This window comes from Dipodomys spectabilis, unplaced genomic scaffold, assembly GCF_019054845.1.
Source record: "Dipodomys spectabilis isolate Male_0828 unplaced genomic scaffold, ASM1905484v1 ptg000147l, whole genome shotgun sequence".
Taxonomy (NCBI): domain Eukaryota; kingdom Metazoa; phylum Chordata; class Mammalia; order Rodentia; family Heteromyidae; genus Dipodomys; species Dipodomys spectabilis.
In genome coordinates this window covers 6,388,721-6,407,843 of record NW_024870824.1, presented here as the reverse complement: position 1 = coordinate 6,407,843, position 19,123 = coordinate 6,388,721, and the positions used below count along the sequence as shown (strand labels likewise).

Sequence of the window (19,123 nt, the reverse complement as noted above, 5' to 3'; positions counted from 1 at the left end):
TGGTGGTTTATTGGAGATAGGAGTCTCACGGTTTCTCCTGCCCGGGCTGGCTTTGAACTGTGATCCTCAGATCTCAGCCTCCTGAGTAGCTAGGATTATAGGCGTGAGCCACCAGCGCCCAGCTCATGAGACTTTTTATCTCCAATGAACTACTCAGAAAAGGCTGGAACAACACTGTGGTAGTGACAGCCTTGAGCAAAAGAAGTTTAAGGACACTGCCCAGGCCTTGAGTTTAAGCCACATGATGGGGGGAAAAAATTGGTATTTGCAAAGACTGAAGCGATACTAGCAATACTGAAATCCCCAAATAAAACTACCTTTCATCAATCTAGGTAACACAGAATTTGTCTGGCAGGGTGGTGGCTTAAGTGCTAGAGTACCAGTTAGCAAGCACAAGGTCCTTAGCTAGCTCCTGACATATAAGCCAAAAAGAAAACAAAAAACAATTTGATACATAAATGCAATGCAGGTGTACTATTCCTTATCTGAAATGGCTGGGATCAGAAAGAAGTGTTTTGATTAGATTTTGGAGTATTTCTAAATAGGTAACTAACAATACGTAAGGACTAAAGGTAGAGCACCAGTCATGAGCAGAACTATTGATACAAAAACTTGCACTGGGATGAGACTAATCTAATATGAAATTAATTTATGTATTATATCTACATACCATTCTCAAGAAGTAATAGTGCAGTCAAAACCAGAATATATACATGATATTCAAGTACTCTGTGACTGAACTATTTCTCTAGTCCCTAAATGTACTTTTATTTCATGTTTTTGTAGGCCTAGGAACTGTCCCTGTGCTTTTCTGCTCAAGGAGAGCACTGTACTACTTTGACCCACAGCTTCACTTGTGGTTTTCTGGTGGTTAACTGGAGATAAGAGAGTTTCACAAACATGGGGTGGGAATGTGGCTTAGTGGTAGACTGCTTGCCTAGCACGCATGAAGCCCTAGATTCCTCAGTACTGCATAAACAGAAAGGGCTGGAAGTGGCACTGTGGCTCAGGTAGTAGTGTGCTAGCCTTGAGCAAAAAGAAGCTCAGGGACAGTGACCAGGCCCTGAGCTCAAGCCCCAGCACTAGTGCCTGACCCCTTGCCCCCCAAAAAGGCGAGTCTCACATACTTTACTGGCCTGGGGTGGTGTTGAACCATGATCTTCCGACCTTAGTCTCCTGAGTAGTAAAGATTACAGACTTGAGTTACCAGTGTCTAATTCTAAATCATTACTTCAACCCAGGGGCTGAAAAGTCTCTGTGAGACTGTTATCTCCAATTAACCAGTCAAAAACCAGAAGTGGCACTGTGGCTCAAAGTGGTAGAGTACAAGCCTTGAGCAAAAAGACTTCCTGAACAGTGCCCAGGCCTTAAGTTCAAGTCCCCAAAAAACAAAAAAACAAAACCATGTTCAACAGATGTTTCCAGAGTCCATTAACTTGTGTAAATAAAGCCACAAATGAAAAATATAAAAATTTCCTCAGGATAAAGCACTGTGCCAGGTCCACAGACTTACACACATTATATTTATAGATCGCATTTATTTCTATATCTTAAGTGATGTTAGCTTTCACAAAAGAACTCTCCTGTTTTAGATTCAGCCTTACCTTTAATTTCTGATAATGAGGAAGGCTGCTGCAATGAGTATTCTTTGCAACTTCTTCATTTGTATAAAAGAGTGAACACAGCTTACAGTAAAACCCTGTTTTAGGTATCACATAGTCTATACCTAGAAATACAAACATACATTCTTACAAATTAAGTAAACTGAAGAGTGTATTCAGTAGTCTCAAATCTCTTTATCCTGATAATATAATTTGAATCAGACAAGGTATGTGCAATAAGTCCAATACTGCCTAAGCTAAAAACAAAACTATGATACTAGCTTTTTTGTACTTAACTAGTATTGAAGGTCTTACCTAATTGTACTTTTAATATGAAAGACAGACTGTAACACAGAAACACAAAACAAAAAGGAATGTGTAATTTTCAGAAACCTTTATGAGGAGAACATCATTGTGGAATGGTAACATAATACAAAATTAAGAAATGGGTAAAAGAAGAAGTGAGAGTGATGTACCAACTTGTTAAGTTTTGCCAACTCTTTCCCACAGGGAAAATAGAAAACTAACTTAACCCTCTCAGATATTAAATAAGACTAATTTTTAAAAGGTAGAAGAACAAAGTCTTAAAGCTTACCAACAGGAACATTGGGCTGATATGGTCCAATTCTATACTCATCTGGGATTGTATAGTCCTCCTTGGTTTCATCACTTTGGCCATCTGCATTTTCACTTGCGTCTTTGTTGGGATCATCAGTATTCTCAGCAGATTCAGCACCATGTTCCATATTTTCCTCATTTTTAATTCCATTTTCCAGTGCTGCTTCGTTTTCTTGATCAAGTTCTTCGATCTTGTCCACCTTAATTTCAACCAAACCATCATCATTTTTGTCACCAGATTTAAATGTCATGCCTGATTTACGAAGTTTGTGAAGTTCCGAATCTTCCTCATCACCAACCTCATCTAGAGTGACAAAACCTTCCACACTCCCTGGGAAACGACGCTGTTAAGAAAGACAAATTTACTCTGCAACAATTATCTTGCAGCATCCCTTCCATTTGTTTTACTTGAAGGGATAGCGTCTTTGTCTCTTCTCTTTTAAAATAAGGCCTCTACTTATTGAGCTTGATCTTCCTTCCTGCCTCAGCCTCTAAAAAGCTGGGATTACAGGCATGTTATTACCATGCCTGGCATGTCTTTGTCTTTCCAAAATATCTCCTCCTTTCTTCCTCCCACTGATGACTTAAATAAATAATGGGTTATGGCTTAGTATGTCTGGCTGCTTGTCCTTGAGATCCAATCCATAATATCAAACTCAAGCCTAGACCAAAAATCAAACTTCACCAAATGGAAAGCCTGGTCAAACATGAAGAACAAAAATAACTTTTGTAAAGACACTTACTTACATTCTATACTTATTTTCTACAACTTCTCAGACAATGTGATAGTGCTCTTATTTAGAAACATGTAAGACAGCTCTTATTTAGTGTAAGAAGTTTTTGTTTTACTGTTCTTTTTTTATTTTTATTTTTGGGTCCGGTCGTGGGGCCTGAACTCTGGGCCTGGGCGCTGTCCCTCAGCTCTTCAGCTCAAGGCTAGCGCTCTACCACTTGAGCCACAGCGCCACTTCCGGCTATTTTCTTTTTACTTATGTGGTGCTGAGGAATCGAACCCAGGGCCTCAGGCATGCAAGGCAAGCGCTCTACCACTGAGCTACCTTCCCAGCCCTGTTTTACTGTTCTTTACCAAGGATAAAAATTTAATTTGTAACACCTCAGTTAACTTTTCTTTTTCTTTTTTTTTTTGTCTGTCAGTCGTGGGGGTTGAACTCTGGGCTTGGGTGCTGCCCCTGCGCTCTTCAGCTCAAGGCGAGTACTCTACCGCTTCAGCCACAGAGCCACTTCCGGTTTCCTATTGGTTTATTGAAGATTCTTACAGAGTTTCCTGACCTGGCTGGCTTTGAACCTAGACCCTCCTCAGATCTCAACCTCCTGAGTAGCTAGGATTATAGGTATGAGCCACTGATGCATGGCTTCAGTTAACTTATTTTTTAATGAGCTGTTTCAAAAGACAGTTAAGGTTGTATTTTTCAAATAGGAAAAATTCTTCAAATTCAAGTGATTTTTAAATAAGTAGCAAAATGTTTTAAGTTTTTTTGGGTCAGTTAATCTACAAACCCCTTACCCTCACCTGTTTTCTGTTAGAATCAGAATCTTACTATTTGCTTGGGTTAGCCTGAACTCTTGATTCTCTTGCTTCTACCTAAGGAGTACTGGGATTATGTTAGCTCATACCACCTCTTTGAAAACAAGCTGTACAGTAAGACTGGAATACTCAACTTTGATTCTGTAAATGGGAAGTAGGGCATGCTTCTCTCTTTACCCCTCCCTTACTAAAATAAATCTTTGCCTAAAAAAATAAGCAAATTGCATAAGCATAGGATCAGTATAAAACTCAAGAATATATATACAATAGTTTGAACTTGCACTATGAAAAGGTTTTCTTTATAAGTTTTTTTTTTAAATGAATTAATGAAATGTTCTACTTCACATATTTATTGTCAAGTTTGGATTTAAATGTTTACATTTTTAATCTTTTTTTTTTGGGTCTGTCGTGGGCTTAAACTCTGGGCCTGGGCACTGTCCCTTAGCACTTCAGCTCTTTACTTTACCACGTGAGCCACAGGGCCACTTCTGGTTTTCTGGTGGTTAACTGGAGATAGTCTCATGGACTGTCCTGCCCAGGCTGGCTTTAAACCTCGATCCTCAGATCTCTGCCTCCTAAGTAGCTAGGATTACAGGGGTGAGCCAATGGTGCCCAGCTCTTATCTTATTTTTTTCCCCCTATATAAAATATTTTTCCTTATCTGACCCTGTTTGGTAAGAAAATAATGTGAAAAATTGATCTGAACTAATGTTCCATTAAAACTACTCAGAATAGTCTTAAAAAAGTTACCTTTTTAAGTTTTTTCTTGGTTGCTGATGAAGCACTCAAATCTTTTTTCACAGCTTTATCTGAAGACTCCTTTTTCCCATCAGAAGCCACATCACCTAAATTAGCAAGATCAGTCTCATCTCCCACTGAACTGCCGCTTTCTAGAAGAGCTACTGCTTCTTCTTCATCTACAAGTAGCTCATCTTCAGATTCAAGAAGCATATTAGGTTCTTGTTCTGTCTGGTCATCCTTTGTATCTTTCTCACCATCTTCCCCTGACTTTTCTTCTTGGTCTTTACCTTCGGTTGTACTTTCAGCCTTCTGAGAACCGTCAGTTTTGGATTTCTTATCACTTGGAGATTCTTTGCCATCTGGAGAATAAGATCTTTTTCTGAAATCAAAAAAGATAAAAAGAATTTTTTTTTTCTGGGATGAAAACTAAAACTTTAATACACAATATGCACAACACAACACAAGAAATTGAAATTACCGAGATTTATCTTTTTTTAGTAAGTCAATGCCTCTGTTGGGAATCTAAAAGACAAAAAAGTTTTACAAAAGTTAGTATTTTAAAAACTCATTTGAATATATAATCATCCAATATTTTGTGACAATCTCTTATATAATCAATGCTTCCTATTCAATCTCTGTACTCATACCAAAGACATATTGCCTATATTCACAAATTCATAACAAAACAGATAATTAATTGAGTAATAAAATGGTAACCAGTCTTTTTTTTCCCCCTCTTTTGGTTGGTCGTGGGGCTTGAACTCTGGGCCTGGGTACTGTCCCTCAGCTCTTCAGCTCAAGGCTAGCGCTCTACCACTTGAGCCACAGCACCTTCTGGTTCTTCTGGTGATTAATTGAAGATTGGAGTCTCGTGGACTTTCCTGCCTGGCTGGTTTTGAACCACAATCCTCAGATCTTAGCCTCTTCAGTAGCTAGGATTACAGGCGTGAACCACCAGTGCCCTGCTGGTTACCAGTCTTTTCTAAAACTTTTTCTTGGTCAGTTGTGGAGTCTGAACTCGGGCCTGGGTACTGTCCCTCAGCTCTTCAGCTCAAGGCTAATGCTGTACTACTTGAGCCACAGCGCCACTTGGGGCCTTTTCTGCTTATGTGTTGTTGAGGAATCAAACCTAGGGCCTCATGCATGCAAAGCAAGCACTCTACCACTGAGCCACCGTCCCAGTCCTCAAATATAAAATTTTAAGTAGACAGTAAGAATCTGTCACTCATGTTAATACCTCAGCTCTAAGAGCAGCAGAACCAAGGTAGAAAAGATGTACAATTTTGTTTTGTTTCATCATTAAATCCTTTTGCTTTCAAAAATTTTCAAAAAGAGAATAAAAGCACCTGAGACTCTATATACTAAATTCAGAGTACTCTCATAGGTTTGAATTGCTCACATATCATACATCAATCATAACTCAATTTGACCGCCTAGTCTTAAAGTCTGATGACAGTTTCAGTATGACTAAATAGCTCATTAAAATTTTCTTTAAAAAATTTTTTGCTTTGAGAAACTGGCTTGGTTATTTTTCTCTCTCTCTCTTTTTTGTTGGTCATGGGGGCTGAACTCTGGGCCTGGGTGCTGTCCCTCAGCTCTTCAGCTCAAAGCAAGCTCTTGAGCCACAGTACCACTTCCGGCTTTTTTCTGCTTATGTGGTGCTGAGGAACTGAACCCTGGCTTGGTATAGGGCTGGGAAGGTGGCTCAGTGGTAGAGCGCTTGCCTTGCATGCATGAGGCCCTGGGTTCAATTCCCTAGCACCACATAAGCAAAAAGAAAAAAAATCCAGAAGTGGCGCTGTGGCTCAAGTGGTAGAGCGCTAGCCTTGAGCTGAAGAGCTGAGGGACAGCGCCCAGGCCCAGAGTTCAGGCCCCACGACCGGACCCAAAAAAAAAAAAGAAAAAAGAAAAAAAAAGAATCGGTATAAACATGCTATGCAATGAATGATTTCCGCTTTTAATGGTACAATAGAATTAGTGGTTTCTTCAATGTATAGCAGTCAATACATATACTTACATAATTTCTTTCTTTAAAATCTTTTACCAAATTTGGTATTTCTAAAAACTATACATGTATGTTGTGTGGAGAACATGCTAAGGTATTCAACTGTGATTTTAAAACAATAAAGTAGTAAAATTTTTTAGAAAATAAAGACTGTCACTTGAGATTTTTTGGGGGGGTGCTGCTCCTTTTTTTTTTTTTTTGGCTAGTCCAGAGGTTGGACTCAGAGCCTGGGCACTATCCCTCAACTTCTTTTTGCTTAAGGCTAGCACTCTACCATTTGAGCCACAATGCCATTTACAGCCTCTTCTGTTTATGTGGTAGCAAGGAATCAAACCCAAGGCTTCATGCATGCTAGGCAAGCACTCTTATCATTAAGCCACATTCCCAGCCCTTCCTGTGTATGTGCACATTCAAGTGCACATGCATATTCTAGCCTTGGGGCTTGAACTCAGGATTTAGATACTGTCTTTGAGCAAAAAATTTTTGCTCAAGGCTGCTTTCCCATTCATGCCACAACTCCATGTGTTTTTTGGGGGGTGATTAACTGAAGAGTCTCCTGGACTAGCTTCCAATCACAATCCTCAGACTCAGCCTCCTTGAGTATGTGGGATTATAGGCCACTGTGACCCATCAAGAAGTTTTTTTTTTTTTTTAAATGAGTAATAAACCAAATGCTACATACCCTCAGCACCAGTTTTTTATATTTCTCAGAAAGGTCAACCTTAACACATCTCCCCTGAAACCAAAGTGCTTTCTTTAGACAATGGTCAACCATTGCCATGGCATCTTCTCTGGTCTCCATCTCAATAAAGGCCTAAAAACAAAGCAAAACAAAAAAACCCCACAAGTCATTATTTTTCACAGAACTGCATAAAACTTTTTAATTTTTATTCTATCCTCATCAACTCTAGTGAAAATTAAGTAAAGCTAAGAGCCTGTCAGACATACAATGCTACCTAAGACTACTAAAGACCAAATACAATCAACTTTTTGTTGCCTTTATGTAAAGAAATTCTTTTGTGGGGCTTGAACTCTGGGCCTGGGTGCTGTCCCTCAGCTCTTCAGCTCAAGGCGAGCGCTCTACCACTTGAGCTACAGTGCCACTTCCGGTTTTCTGGTGGTTTATTGGAGATGGGAGTCTCACGGTCTCTCCTACCCGGGCTGGCTTTGAACCGTGATCCTCAGATCTCAGCCTCCTGAGTAGCTAGGATTACAGGCGTGAGCCACTGGCGCCCGGCTATGCAAAGAAATTCTAAACTCAGAATATATCAAAACATTAAAGAGGAGTCTGAAAACATATAAATTTTGAACATTAACCTAAAATATACTTTAACAACAAAAAAAGGTATTCATGTCACCATTTTTTTTTAGAGGGGGGGGAAGAGAGAGAGAGAGAGTGAGAGAGAGACAGAGAAAGTGTTTGTGATTGAATCCAGGGCTTTCTACTACTGAGCTATATAAGCCCTAATCAGTCTGAATTCATTTACTAAAAAAACACAAGCATAAGGTAACTTAATCTAGTCATTAAATTTTGATTTTACACAATCTTTTTTTTTGGGGGGGGGTTCCGGTCCTGGGGCCTGAACTCTGGGCCTGGGAGCTGTCCCTCAGCTCTTCAGCTCAAGGCTAGCACTCTACCACTTGAGCCACAGCGCCACTTCCGGCTTTTTTCTTTTTGCTTATGTGGTGCTGAGGAATCGAACCCAGGGCCTCTTGCATGCGAGGCAAGCGCTCTACCACTGAGCCACCTTTTATCTTTTAACTAAACACACTGAAATAAATAAAAAGTTCTGAAGTCCCTAGAGAACTAATGATTTAGCTGGGAGGAGGGGAAAGGTAAAAATAAGAAAAGTAACTCTAAACAGACATCAATAGGAGGCTCAATTTGACAGTTAATTCAATAGCATCATGTAAAATAGCATCATGTAAAATACCACTTACACAAAAAGAAACTTTTTTTTCCCTCCCCACCCCCGCCCCAAACCTCACAAAAAGAAACTTCTATTTGCATAGAAAATTCTTGGGAAGCAAACCCTAGAAAAGGTATCATTAGCAAGGGCAAGAAAGGAAAGGTGTGTGTGTGTGTGTGTGTGAAAAGGTGTCATAAGCAAGGGCAAGAAAGGAAAGGCATGTGTATGTGTGTGGGTGTGTGTTTTGTCAGTCCTGGGGCTTGAACTCAGGGCCTAGGCACTGTCCCCGAGCTTCTTCTGTACAAGGCTAGTACTCTTCCCACTTGAGCCACAGAACCACTTTTGGCTTCTTCTTTTTATGTGGCACTGAGGACTCAAACCCAGGGCTTCACACATGATAGGCAAGCACTCTACCACTAAGCCACATTCCCAGCCTACAGTTTTCTTAATTTATCCAATGCCTCACAGTTTCAACCAACTATGACTAAAAGAAGTTTTACTTGGTGATAAAGATTGTTTATATATGTTAGCATGCAACATGCCACTAAGCACTATTAGCCAACCAAAGTATTCTAAAATCTTTTTGAGAAAATCTTTTTTCAAGACCTCAATAGGTATGTTACCTGACTTTTCATCCTCATCAATATATAATTCTTTATTTTCCCATAAGGTTCAGCAAGCTTGAGGACAGCACTGTCAGAATATCCAGAATGGGGTAAATTGCTGAGATGTATCACACGTCCAAGCTCTTGCTTCTGATCAAATTTCTGATCAGGTTTCCCCTCAGGTTTCTTTAATAAACAGGGGAAGTAGAGAAAGGAAAGATGAATCAAATGCAGGCAGGTATGCTGTTATTTTTAATCAATAAAGACAGCCCAAGACAGGCACTGGTGCCCACACCTACAATCCTATCTACTCAGGAGGCTGAGATCTGAGGATCCTAGTTCAAAGCCAGCCCAGGCAGTAAAATCTATGACTCTTATCTCCAAGTAACCACCAAAAAACTGGAAGTGGCGCTATGACTTAAGTGGTAGAGCACTCACCTTTAGCTGAAGAGCTCAGGGACAGTGCTCAGGCCCACAGTTCAAGCCCCATAACCAACCAAAACAACAAAAAAACATGGCCCAATTAAAAGAAAAAAAATCAATTCTTTTTTTTTTTGTCAGCTGTGGGGCTTGAACTCTGGGCCTGGGTGCTGTCCCTCAGCTCTTCAGCTCCAGGCCAGAGCTCTATACCACTTGAGCCACAGTTTCACTTTCCGCTTTCTGGTCGTTTATTGGAGATAAGAGTCTTATGAGTTTCCTGCCTGGCCTGGCTTCAAACTGTGATCCTCAGCCTCCTTGATCCTCCTCCTGTGATCCTCAAACAGCCTTCTTGAGTAGCTAGGATTACAGGTATGAGCCACTGACACTTGGCTCAAAATCAATTCTTAAATAGACAAAGTTAACAAACAAATGATGTATTAAACTGATTTACATAGAATGTAAAGGAAAAAGAAACAGAAGCATACTACCTTTATTCGTTTATACTTCTGGGATAAATGAACTCTCACTGGCTTGCCAAATACTAATGCTGGTGTGGTTGTGTAATAATCCACTGCAGCCTGAGCATCTTCTGTGGTTGCCATCTCAATAAACGCCTGAAATAATACAAAAAAAAAAAAAAAAAGGATTTATCAAAACCTAGCATGACTTCCAAACTATCTAGTAGATATTATATATAGCTACATCTAAACATTAAACATGGTTTAGGGGTGGACAAAGGAACAGAGAAAGGGATATTGAGATAGGGATGAAGGGGCAAAATGGGGATAAATGAAGGAAAAGGACACTGACCAAGAAGCATTGTACTCATATTCGGACATGGAATTATAACCCTTCTGCACTATTTAGTAATAATAAAGTATTTTCAGGAATTCAAAGACAAAATAAGACCAGTGTTTCCAAATTGTTATTTTATAAGAAGGTTATCTTAGGGGCTGGGAAGGTGGCTCAGTGGTAGAGCGCTTGCCTTGCATGCATGAGGCCCTGGGTTCGATTCCCCAGCACTACATAAGCAAAAAGAAAAAAAGCCGGAAGTGGTGCTGTAGCTCAAGTGGTAGAGCGCTAGTCTTGAGCTGAGGGACAGTGCCCAGGCCCAGAGTTCAGGCCCCACGACCAGACCCCCCCCTGCCCCCCGCAAAAAAAAAAAAAAAAAAAGTTATGTTAGATTATAGCTATACTATCATGCACTATGTATTAGTGGACTGAAAAAAATGATTTGGCATCACTGTTATAGGTGTGAAATGTCTTCTCCAACAATTTTTTACAGCCTTTATATATATTAGTTAAATTAATATTATCCATTAATATCAGTATTATTAATATAAACTACTGACTTTCTCAATAGTATATATTGATGATGGATAAGGTGATCTTGGGCAGGCAAAAACATAGCAAATTTCAAGTTACTCTGGATTATGTAGAAAGCGCTTGTTTCTAAGAAAAACTAAAAAAGAAAATAAAACCAAACTTATACCTCATTGATTTTATTTAGAATCAGATGATTTGAAATGACTCCAAATGGCTCCACCAGCTGTAGCAGTTGGTATCTCAAGTTTTTTCCTCGCTGAAAATCCATGATGTGAACAACTCGACTAGTTTCCTACCAGTCAGAGAAACAATATACCCAAGTCAATGAAGTTTTTAAAAATCACTATGAGGGGGAATAAGTATGCATTCCAGAGGCTGAATATGTGCTTATACATTAAACAAGAAGACTTTCGTTAATTCCTTAGCTCTTAAAAAAAATTAAACATGCATAACTGGATGCTGGTGGCTCAAGCCTGTAATCGTAGCTACTTAGGAGGCTGAGATCTAAGGACTGAGGTTTGAAACCATCCCAGACAGGACAATCTGAGACACTTGTCCACAATAAACTACTCAGCTCAGGGACAGTACCCAGGATTGGTGAAAATAAACAAACTCCCCTCAAAATTCTAACATTCTAATGAACTTAAAAACTACACAATCAAAGGGTAAACAAAGGAGTCGGCTGCAATGCTTGATAAGAAATGTACTCATTATCTTGCCCATGTAATTGTAACCCCTCTGTACAGTATGTTCACAAAAAATAAAAATTAAAATAAAAAAAAAACTACACAATCCAGTTTTTTGAGGAGAGTAAATTCTTCTGCCTAAAGCAAAGCAGTAAATACAATAAAAGCAATGGTTATATTACTGACCACTCTGCCTTTTTGCATATGTCTTGGTCCTTGCAGGTTTCCATTTCCAGCACCTTTATGGAGGAAAGAGCATTTTTTCAGATTTATAATAAATTCACTTATGAGTTAGAAATGGACATCTTTTAAACACAAATGAAGACATTACAAATACATGGTGAAATATATATATATATTTTTTTTTTGGGGGGTGGGGTGGGGTAGGAAGATAGGATTTGAAATCAAGGCTTTGTGCTTCAAGCAAGCATACTACCACTTAAGCCACATCTCCAGTCCCTGAATAAGCCTTGTTATGAGTATAATTGTTGCCACCCTTCACACTAAGGTAAGGGGAGGTGTGACTTAAGTGGTAAAGCACTAGCCTTGAGCACAAAAGCTCAGGGACAGGATCTAGGCCCTGATTTCAAGCCCCGGGACTAGTACAAAACAAAAAAGATTGTTTTCTCCTGCATTTACTTTTTAGGACAGAAGATTTTAGAAAAAGGTAGTATTAATTTCCATATAATTACCCAAATTTCCTCTTGGTCCAACTGCTGGTCCGCCAAGATGAAATGAAGGAGGTGGAGGTCCCAGAATTCCTGGCGCTGGGTTTGTAGACTGCTGCAACATGAATGGATCACCCCTAGTAATATGAAGAAATATATACAAAGTTGGGGAGAAATCTGCACTAATAAAAGAATAAAAATTACTACACAGGGATGGGAGGTGGCTTAGTGGTAGAGTGCTTGCATCGCATGCGTGAGGCCCTGGGTTTGATTCCTCAGCACCACATAAGCAGAAAAAGCCAGAAGCAGCACTGTGGCTCAAGTGGTAGAGTGCTAGCCTTGAGCTGAAGAGCTGAGGGACAGCGCCCAGGCCCAGAGTTCAGGCCCCACAACCAGCAAAAAAAAAAAAAAATTACTACATAAAAGTTTTCTTTTTAAACTTTTCTTTGTTGGTCATGGAGCATGAACTCAGAGCCTGGGTGCTGTCCCTAAGCTTTAATGCTCAAGGCCAGCACTCTACCTCTTTGAGTTCAGTGCTACTTCTAGTAAGAGTCTAACAGACTTTCCTGTCTGGGCCGGCTTCATCTCAGCCTCCAGAGTAGCTACAATTACAGGCGTGAGCCACCAGCACCCAACTATAAAATTTTCTTTTTTTTTTTTGGGTCCGGCCGTGGGGCCTGAACTCTGGGCCTGGGCACTGTCCCTCAGCTCTTCAGCTCAAGGCTAGTGCTCTACCACTTGAGCCACAGCGCCACTTCCGGCTTTTTTTCTTTTTGCTTATGTGGTGCTGAGGAATCGAACCCAGGGCCTTGAGAATGCAAGGCAAGCGCTCTACCACTGAGCCACCTTCCCAGCCCTATAAAATTTTCTTATCCTAACCTAACTCACATTTGGTAACAGATATTGAAAATAACTATGAAATATAGAAAATTAAACCTGGATTCCTTAAATTGATCTCCTTTACAAACAATAGCTTAAAAAAATTTAACTTACATTGTATGTCCAGTATCATTGTCAGGATTCCATTCTGGGTAGCTTTAAAAAGACCAGAAAATTAACTTTAAAATAAAACCAACCCCCTTCCCCCTTTTAGTAAGTACCCTTGTTTGACCTCTAAACTAGAGATAATCTATTAGTAAATTGAGCTGACAGTCTAGTGTTAAAAATATTAGTTCTAAAGCATGTAAAATATTTCAAAGGAAAAATTTAAGACAGTGGCTTACAGATGTAGGTGAATGTATGTTGAAATTGAAAATTTCTTATACACTCATTATTCTATGAGAATATTATATAAGGAAGTAGAAATGAAGGTTATATTAGAGAAACAAACAGACCATAGGCTTTCCTTCCCCGATACTAAATATCAAAAGCAGAATTAAGTTTTGACACTAGAAAAGCCAGCCCCAACAGTCAGGCATGTCTGAGAATTTCAACTTCACTCAAAGGGAACTATGTTTTGTTTCATATGGTTTCTTTGCAAATTCCATTTTAATGTACCAGCTAAACTCAGAACCAAAGGCATTTTATAAGAAAAAAAAATAAAAAAATTGCTTGATAACTAGTAAATTTTAGTGACCACTCTACGTTTTAGAACATGTGTTCACTATTAAAAATGCTATTATGTCATTAAGTCCATTAAAAATTCTTTCCATATGGGGGGGGGGGGGAGGAGAAGGATTGGGATTAGGGGGGGAGGGGGGAGGCTGGGAAGGGATGTGAAGGATAAACAAAGGAGGAGGCTGCAAAGCTTGGTAAGAAATGTACGCATTATCCTGCCCATGTAACTGTAACTCCTCTGTACAGTATGTTCACAAATAAAATTAAATTAAATTAAAAAAAAAATTCTTTCCATATAAATTAATGGGCCAATTTGTATTTACCCTAGAAAGAAAAGTATTTTTATTGTATCTAATCTGCAATGTAATAATCTGGACATGTTATTTCTTATTAAAAAATTGCCCAGACATTATCTACAACTATGGGATAAGAATACTGTGGATACAAGCCCATAAGCTCCCCAAACCCGTAACAGCTGTTTCTGATTCATAGTAAGGATGCTTTAAAGGTATTTCAAACTCCTACATTTCAAGAAGAAGCTGGCATCGGCGACTGTGACTCGCTCCATTGATATGTTGACTCCACTCCTGCAGCAAAGTAAATTAGTAGAATTAACAACAACAAAAAAAGCTAAAATATTTTCATCTGAACCATTTAAAGTTTAGGATGTTAATGTCTATATATTACCATAAGTTATAAAAAACATTAATGGCCCATTCATTAAATCACCTTGATTTAATTTAAAACCATTTCTCTAAGTTTGAAGTTTGATCCTGCCCTCAAATACGCTATGCACATTCTTGGAAAAACTGGATTAACTTGGACAGCATACTTAATAGGTCTAACAAGAAAAAGATATAGAGTAAGGATCAAGAGTACTTGAGATCCAACAAATGTACTAGCATTAATTTCTTCTGTAGACAAAACCAAGTATCCACTTTGTATAATTACATCTGCTATTTGGTAGTACTCTTCTAGAATATGTCTTAAGTGTATAAATTAATTAATTTCATTTAGCCTCTAGACATGCTCCAAGTGTATTATTTATTAAACATACAGTAGAAAATACTCCACCATTAACACTGCCAAAAAAGCTAACAGGATTTAACAGGAATGGCTTACTTAGAAAATATTCCCACTAGGGCTGGGAAGGTGGCTCAGTGGTAGAGCGCTTGTCTTGCATGCATGAGGCCCTGGGTTCGATTCCTAAGCACCACATAAGCAAAAAGAAAAAAAGCTGGAAGTGGCGCTGTGGCTCAAGTGGTAGAGCGCTAGCTTTGAGCTGAAGAACAGTGCCCAGGCCCAGAGTTCAGGCCCCACGACCGGAACCTCCCCCCTCTCCCCAAAGAAAATGTTGCCACTGATCAATGAAGTTTCCATATTTCTCTAAAACAAGCAAGCATATTTAAGGAGTGCTTGCTTCCAAATTTTAAGGAGGGAACTTACTTACATCATTACTTGCTCCTTTGTGATTTATTTTAAATTTAAAGGAAGTAGCCTACATTTATTTTATTCCAACCAGTTTTCTTTTAAGATAAAATACACATATAAAACTAACTTTTAAGCAAATGTAAATAAAGAGGAAAAGTGAATAAAGTGAGTCCTCTATCAAACTGCCTCAGTTCCATTCTGAAACTACATTATTACTAAATGTTGACACCTAAGTTATTTTAACTAGTTGTTTCAGTATTTTCAGTTTTGAAAAACAAATGGTAAGTTTTACAGGTGAACTGATTATCAGAACATTTCCAAGCTCATGAAAAGTGCTCTGGAAAAAAAATGTCTTTTAAAAAGTGAATTATCATTGCATTGCTTATAAATCTCAACTTATAACTTTTTACATCTACTATTTATGTCACAAACTCCCACAAATTGAGGCTATTTCTCTTATATCCACTGATCACTTAATACAATTATAGCTAGAATTATAGCACCAAATTATTAAGTTATACCTCTCTGAAGTCTCAGAATGGTATTTTATAATAAATGGCATTCTAATTTCTGTTAAAAGTTTATAACATTCTGAATTCCTGAACAGAATTAAGTTAAAACCTTGTGAAAATAGTAAGACTGAACACATCCAAGGAAAGTGTTATTTATTTAGAATGTGGGAAATACTAACTAGCATTTCCATGTATCTCAAAACTAGCTATCTTAAAAACAGTGGTTAATAGGAACAAAGAGATTTGTGACTACTTTCTTATTGGAGGTAACTTTTTTTTTCAGTCCTGGGGCTTGAACTCAGGGCCTGGGAGCTGACCCTGAGCCTCTACATGCTCAAGTCTAGCACTTTACCACATGAGCCATAGCTCCTTTCTGAGTAATTTATTGGAAGTAAGAGTCTCAAGACCTTTTCTGCCCAGGTTGGCTTCAAACTGTGATCCTCAGATCTCAGCCTCTTGAGTAGTTTAGCTAGGTTTACCAGTGTGAGCCACTGGCACCTGGCTTGGAACTAACTTTTTAAATGGCTCTAAGCAAGAAGCATCATAGGTAAAACTCACAAAATTCAGAAGTGGATTTAAACAGATATTAACTTAGAATTTTAAAAAAATCTTCAGATTATATATCCTTACAAAATAATGTTTAAGAAAAATGGTCTATTATTAACATGCTTCTAATTTATAGGAGACAAAAAGGCTAAAAAGCTGAAAGGGAATTATATCTTGTCATATTCGTTGAAGTCAAACATGGTTAAATATGGCTGTTCTTTCAAAATGCTGGAAAGATCACCTACTTATTTATGTTCCACCACCCACCCCTAACATGCAGTACTGTACCAATCCTCTTTCCTTCTTTTGTGTGTGTGTGTAGGGGACACAGTACTTTAGTTTGAACTAAGGGCCCTGGCTTTTGCTACACAGGTGCTATATAATACTGAGCCATATCTCTAGTCCATTTTTTAATTCTGAGATAGGATTTTCTGCCCCAGGGCATATATCTGGACTGGTATCCTATTTTAGACTTCCTATTCTGGATAGGATGACAAGTATGCACTATCATGGACAAACAATGGAAAAAGACTCTCCCCATAAGGCCTCAAACTGTCACCCTCCCAATTATGTAGCCAAAGGTTTATTTTTTTTTTTAATTGCCGAAGATTAAGAAAAAAAAAGCAACAAAAAATTTTAGTCAATGTCTAAATTCTATACTGAGGTGACTACTACATGAGATTAATCAAGCAAAAAGACTCACTTTTTGAATTCAGAAGTTTCTGGAGGAAAACTAATTTATCTTGATGTCTCTGAGATACCCTGTTATATAAAGAATAATTTGGGAAGCACTTCCAGAATGGCAGAGTAGAGTACAATTTAAGGGGTTCTAAAGGGAAACTAAAAAGAAAAACTCAATTGACAAGACAGTTAAACGGTTGTAGTGCGCAATTTTCTTTAAGTGAAAGGAACTTGAAGGAATTTGAGACTGAGGTAACACTATTTCATATTCTAAAAGAACTGAGAAAAGACTATCACAAAGTCATCTCTAAAATATAAGGAACTCCACCATGACAAAAACTAGATGTTTTTTCACTTAAATTTCTCATTTCACAGTGAGAAAAACTTTTGATCACATAGGCCATCTAATGTCACCAGTGAGGAAAAATAACAGATTTTCCAAGTTATGCAGCAATACCAGAGAGCAGGATTAAAAGCTTTAAATTTTTTATTATCAATTTCTACTACAGTAATTTTCTTTAAAGTCATTTCTACATCAGTTATAAAAGGATCCACCCCTAAATATTTAAGTACCTTTTAAATGATGTAGACATACACAGAAAAGCATCAGTTATGTTAAGGCAACTAGAAAACATTAAGAACCCATGTGTTTAAACTTCTTAAAATTGGTCCAACCTACAAACACAAGTTTTATAAATCAAATAAACAAAAGGCCTCAAAATCAGTCCGTAAATATACCCACATATTGACAGAATACCCAAACTAGCTAAAACTAACTTTTTAAAAAAACAGGCTAGAAGGTTAACTCTTGTAACTAGGATAGAAGGCATCCTACTCTTAAATCTAGTTTTATACTAGATTTCACACAATACTTTGTTCAATTACGAATTGAGATACATTTAAGTTATTGGCTTTCTTCAGGAACAAGAAAGTAACAGAATAGTCATACAGAAATCCAAAAACTTTTTATCCGGATAGGTTTTTTCATGGTTTACTTGTGTTCCTTTGTGACTTCCTAAATAGCTTTATGATTCCAGCAGGAAAGATTTTAAGTCATTTAAAATAATTTTCTTTTTAGATACTATTATTTTCTTTGGAATTTAAGAGATCTTTTGTGAAAGCATTGGTCATGCCACTTCTGGCATATTTTTTGTTTTTGCACAAGTGCAAAAATATAAAGTTGGGAGTCACCCGAAGTTTAACAAATCTTTTAATTACATTAATTATACATCTATATCTTGAAAAACAGCACAGAACAAAAACTAAAATAAACTTCATGATAGAATTATTTTATTCAACAAAACTTGGAATAACGGTAAAACAACTACCAAAGGAAATTTGCACTTAGGAGTTTAGAGTTCTATTTCTTTCATGAAAATAAATCTATAAACCTAAGTTTAGCGTTTATCTTAATGTGAATTAAAATTTAAAAGATAAAAATGCTGAGAGCTAAATACAGAAAGGGACAAGTAATACCTTTTAATAGAATATTAAAAACTAAGTCTAAAGTATGATTTAGTCTACTCAAAAAAAAGAGTACTCTTAAAAACAAATTTAAAAGAAACCGCTAAATTAACCCTTCCAAATGTTACTGTAAAGAAAAACCCTATAACAGTAACCATCAAATCAATTTCATAACAGCAATTTATTCTAGTTAGTAGCTTACTATAAAGCACATCAGGAAAAATGGATGGTCACAGATTATGGATCAAGCTAGTAGGGTGTTGCAATGTTGACTTTAAGTCAACTGTAATACATTCTAAAAAAGGAAAAAAAACACCCTAGTGAGAATAACACTAAAAAAGTTGAAAGAGAAAGGCAACATATTTAAAAGGGCATTTTGAAAAAGTTCCCATTTTACCAGATGTGATAATTAAAGTAAAAGAGAATTAGTTTTCTTTTTCCAAATGACTACACTAGAAGTCTGATAAAGCCTAAATCAGAAAAAAAGACTTTGCTTACAAGGAACACAGAGCAGGATACTGTAGTAATTGACTTATCAAAGTCTCTAAAGGGACAGATGCAATATGGGATAATAAAAAGTGAGTTCTGAAGCATGTTTAAGAAGGTCGTGGAAAAGGAGAAAAAAAATGATGAAAAATTTCAGTTACAGTATGAGAGTTGTGTTTAAGGGAAATTAAAAAAAGAAGAATGAACTAATCTAAATATGAAACATACTGAAACAAACACCAGGGCTCTACATTAACTCCCTGTAGCCACAGATAAGGAAAAAAAGAGAATTGTTCAAGAATACATCTTTACTACATACA

The 19,123-nt window shown here is 37.7% G+C and overlaps 1 protein-coding gene across 5 annotated transcripts in view; it reads right to left on the bottom strand.

Moving 5' to 3' along the window:
• The window catches only part of Matr3 (matrin 3), a 33,951-nt gene that overhangs the window by 2,630 nt on the left and 12,198 nt on the right, over positions 1–19,123 (bottom strand). For 2 of the 5 annotated variants that reach the window (XM_042692181.1, XM_042692179.1), the window contains exons 3-14: positions 14,209–14,270; positions 13,120–13,161; positions 12,151–12,263; positions 11,645–11,697; positions 10,939–11,064; positions 9,935–10,060; positions 9,045–9,212; positions 7,194–7,325; positions 4,985–5,028; positions 4,516–4,885; positions 2,197–2,563; positions 1,605–1,726 (exon numbers count right to left, since the gene is read on the bottom strand). In XM_042692181.1, the coding sequence (XP_042548115.1) occupies positions 1,605–1,726; positions 2,197–2,563; positions 4,516–4,885; positions 4,985–5,028; positions 7,194–7,325; positions 9,045–9,212; positions 9,935–10,060; positions 10,939–11,064; positions 11,645–11,697; positions 12,151–12,263; positions 13,120–13,161; positions 14,209–14,270 (1,725 nt within the window). The remainder of the gene's footprint in view (positions 1–1,604; positions 1,727–2,196; positions 2,564–4,515; positions 4,886–4,984; positions 5,029–7,193; positions 7,326–9,044; positions 9,213–9,934; positions 10,061–10,938; positions 11,065–11,644; positions 11,698–12,150; positions 12,264–13,119; positions 13,162–14,208; positions 14,271–19,123) is intronic. The other 3 variants (XM_042692184.1, XM_042692182.1, XM_042692183.1) reach the window with 2 other exon arrangements.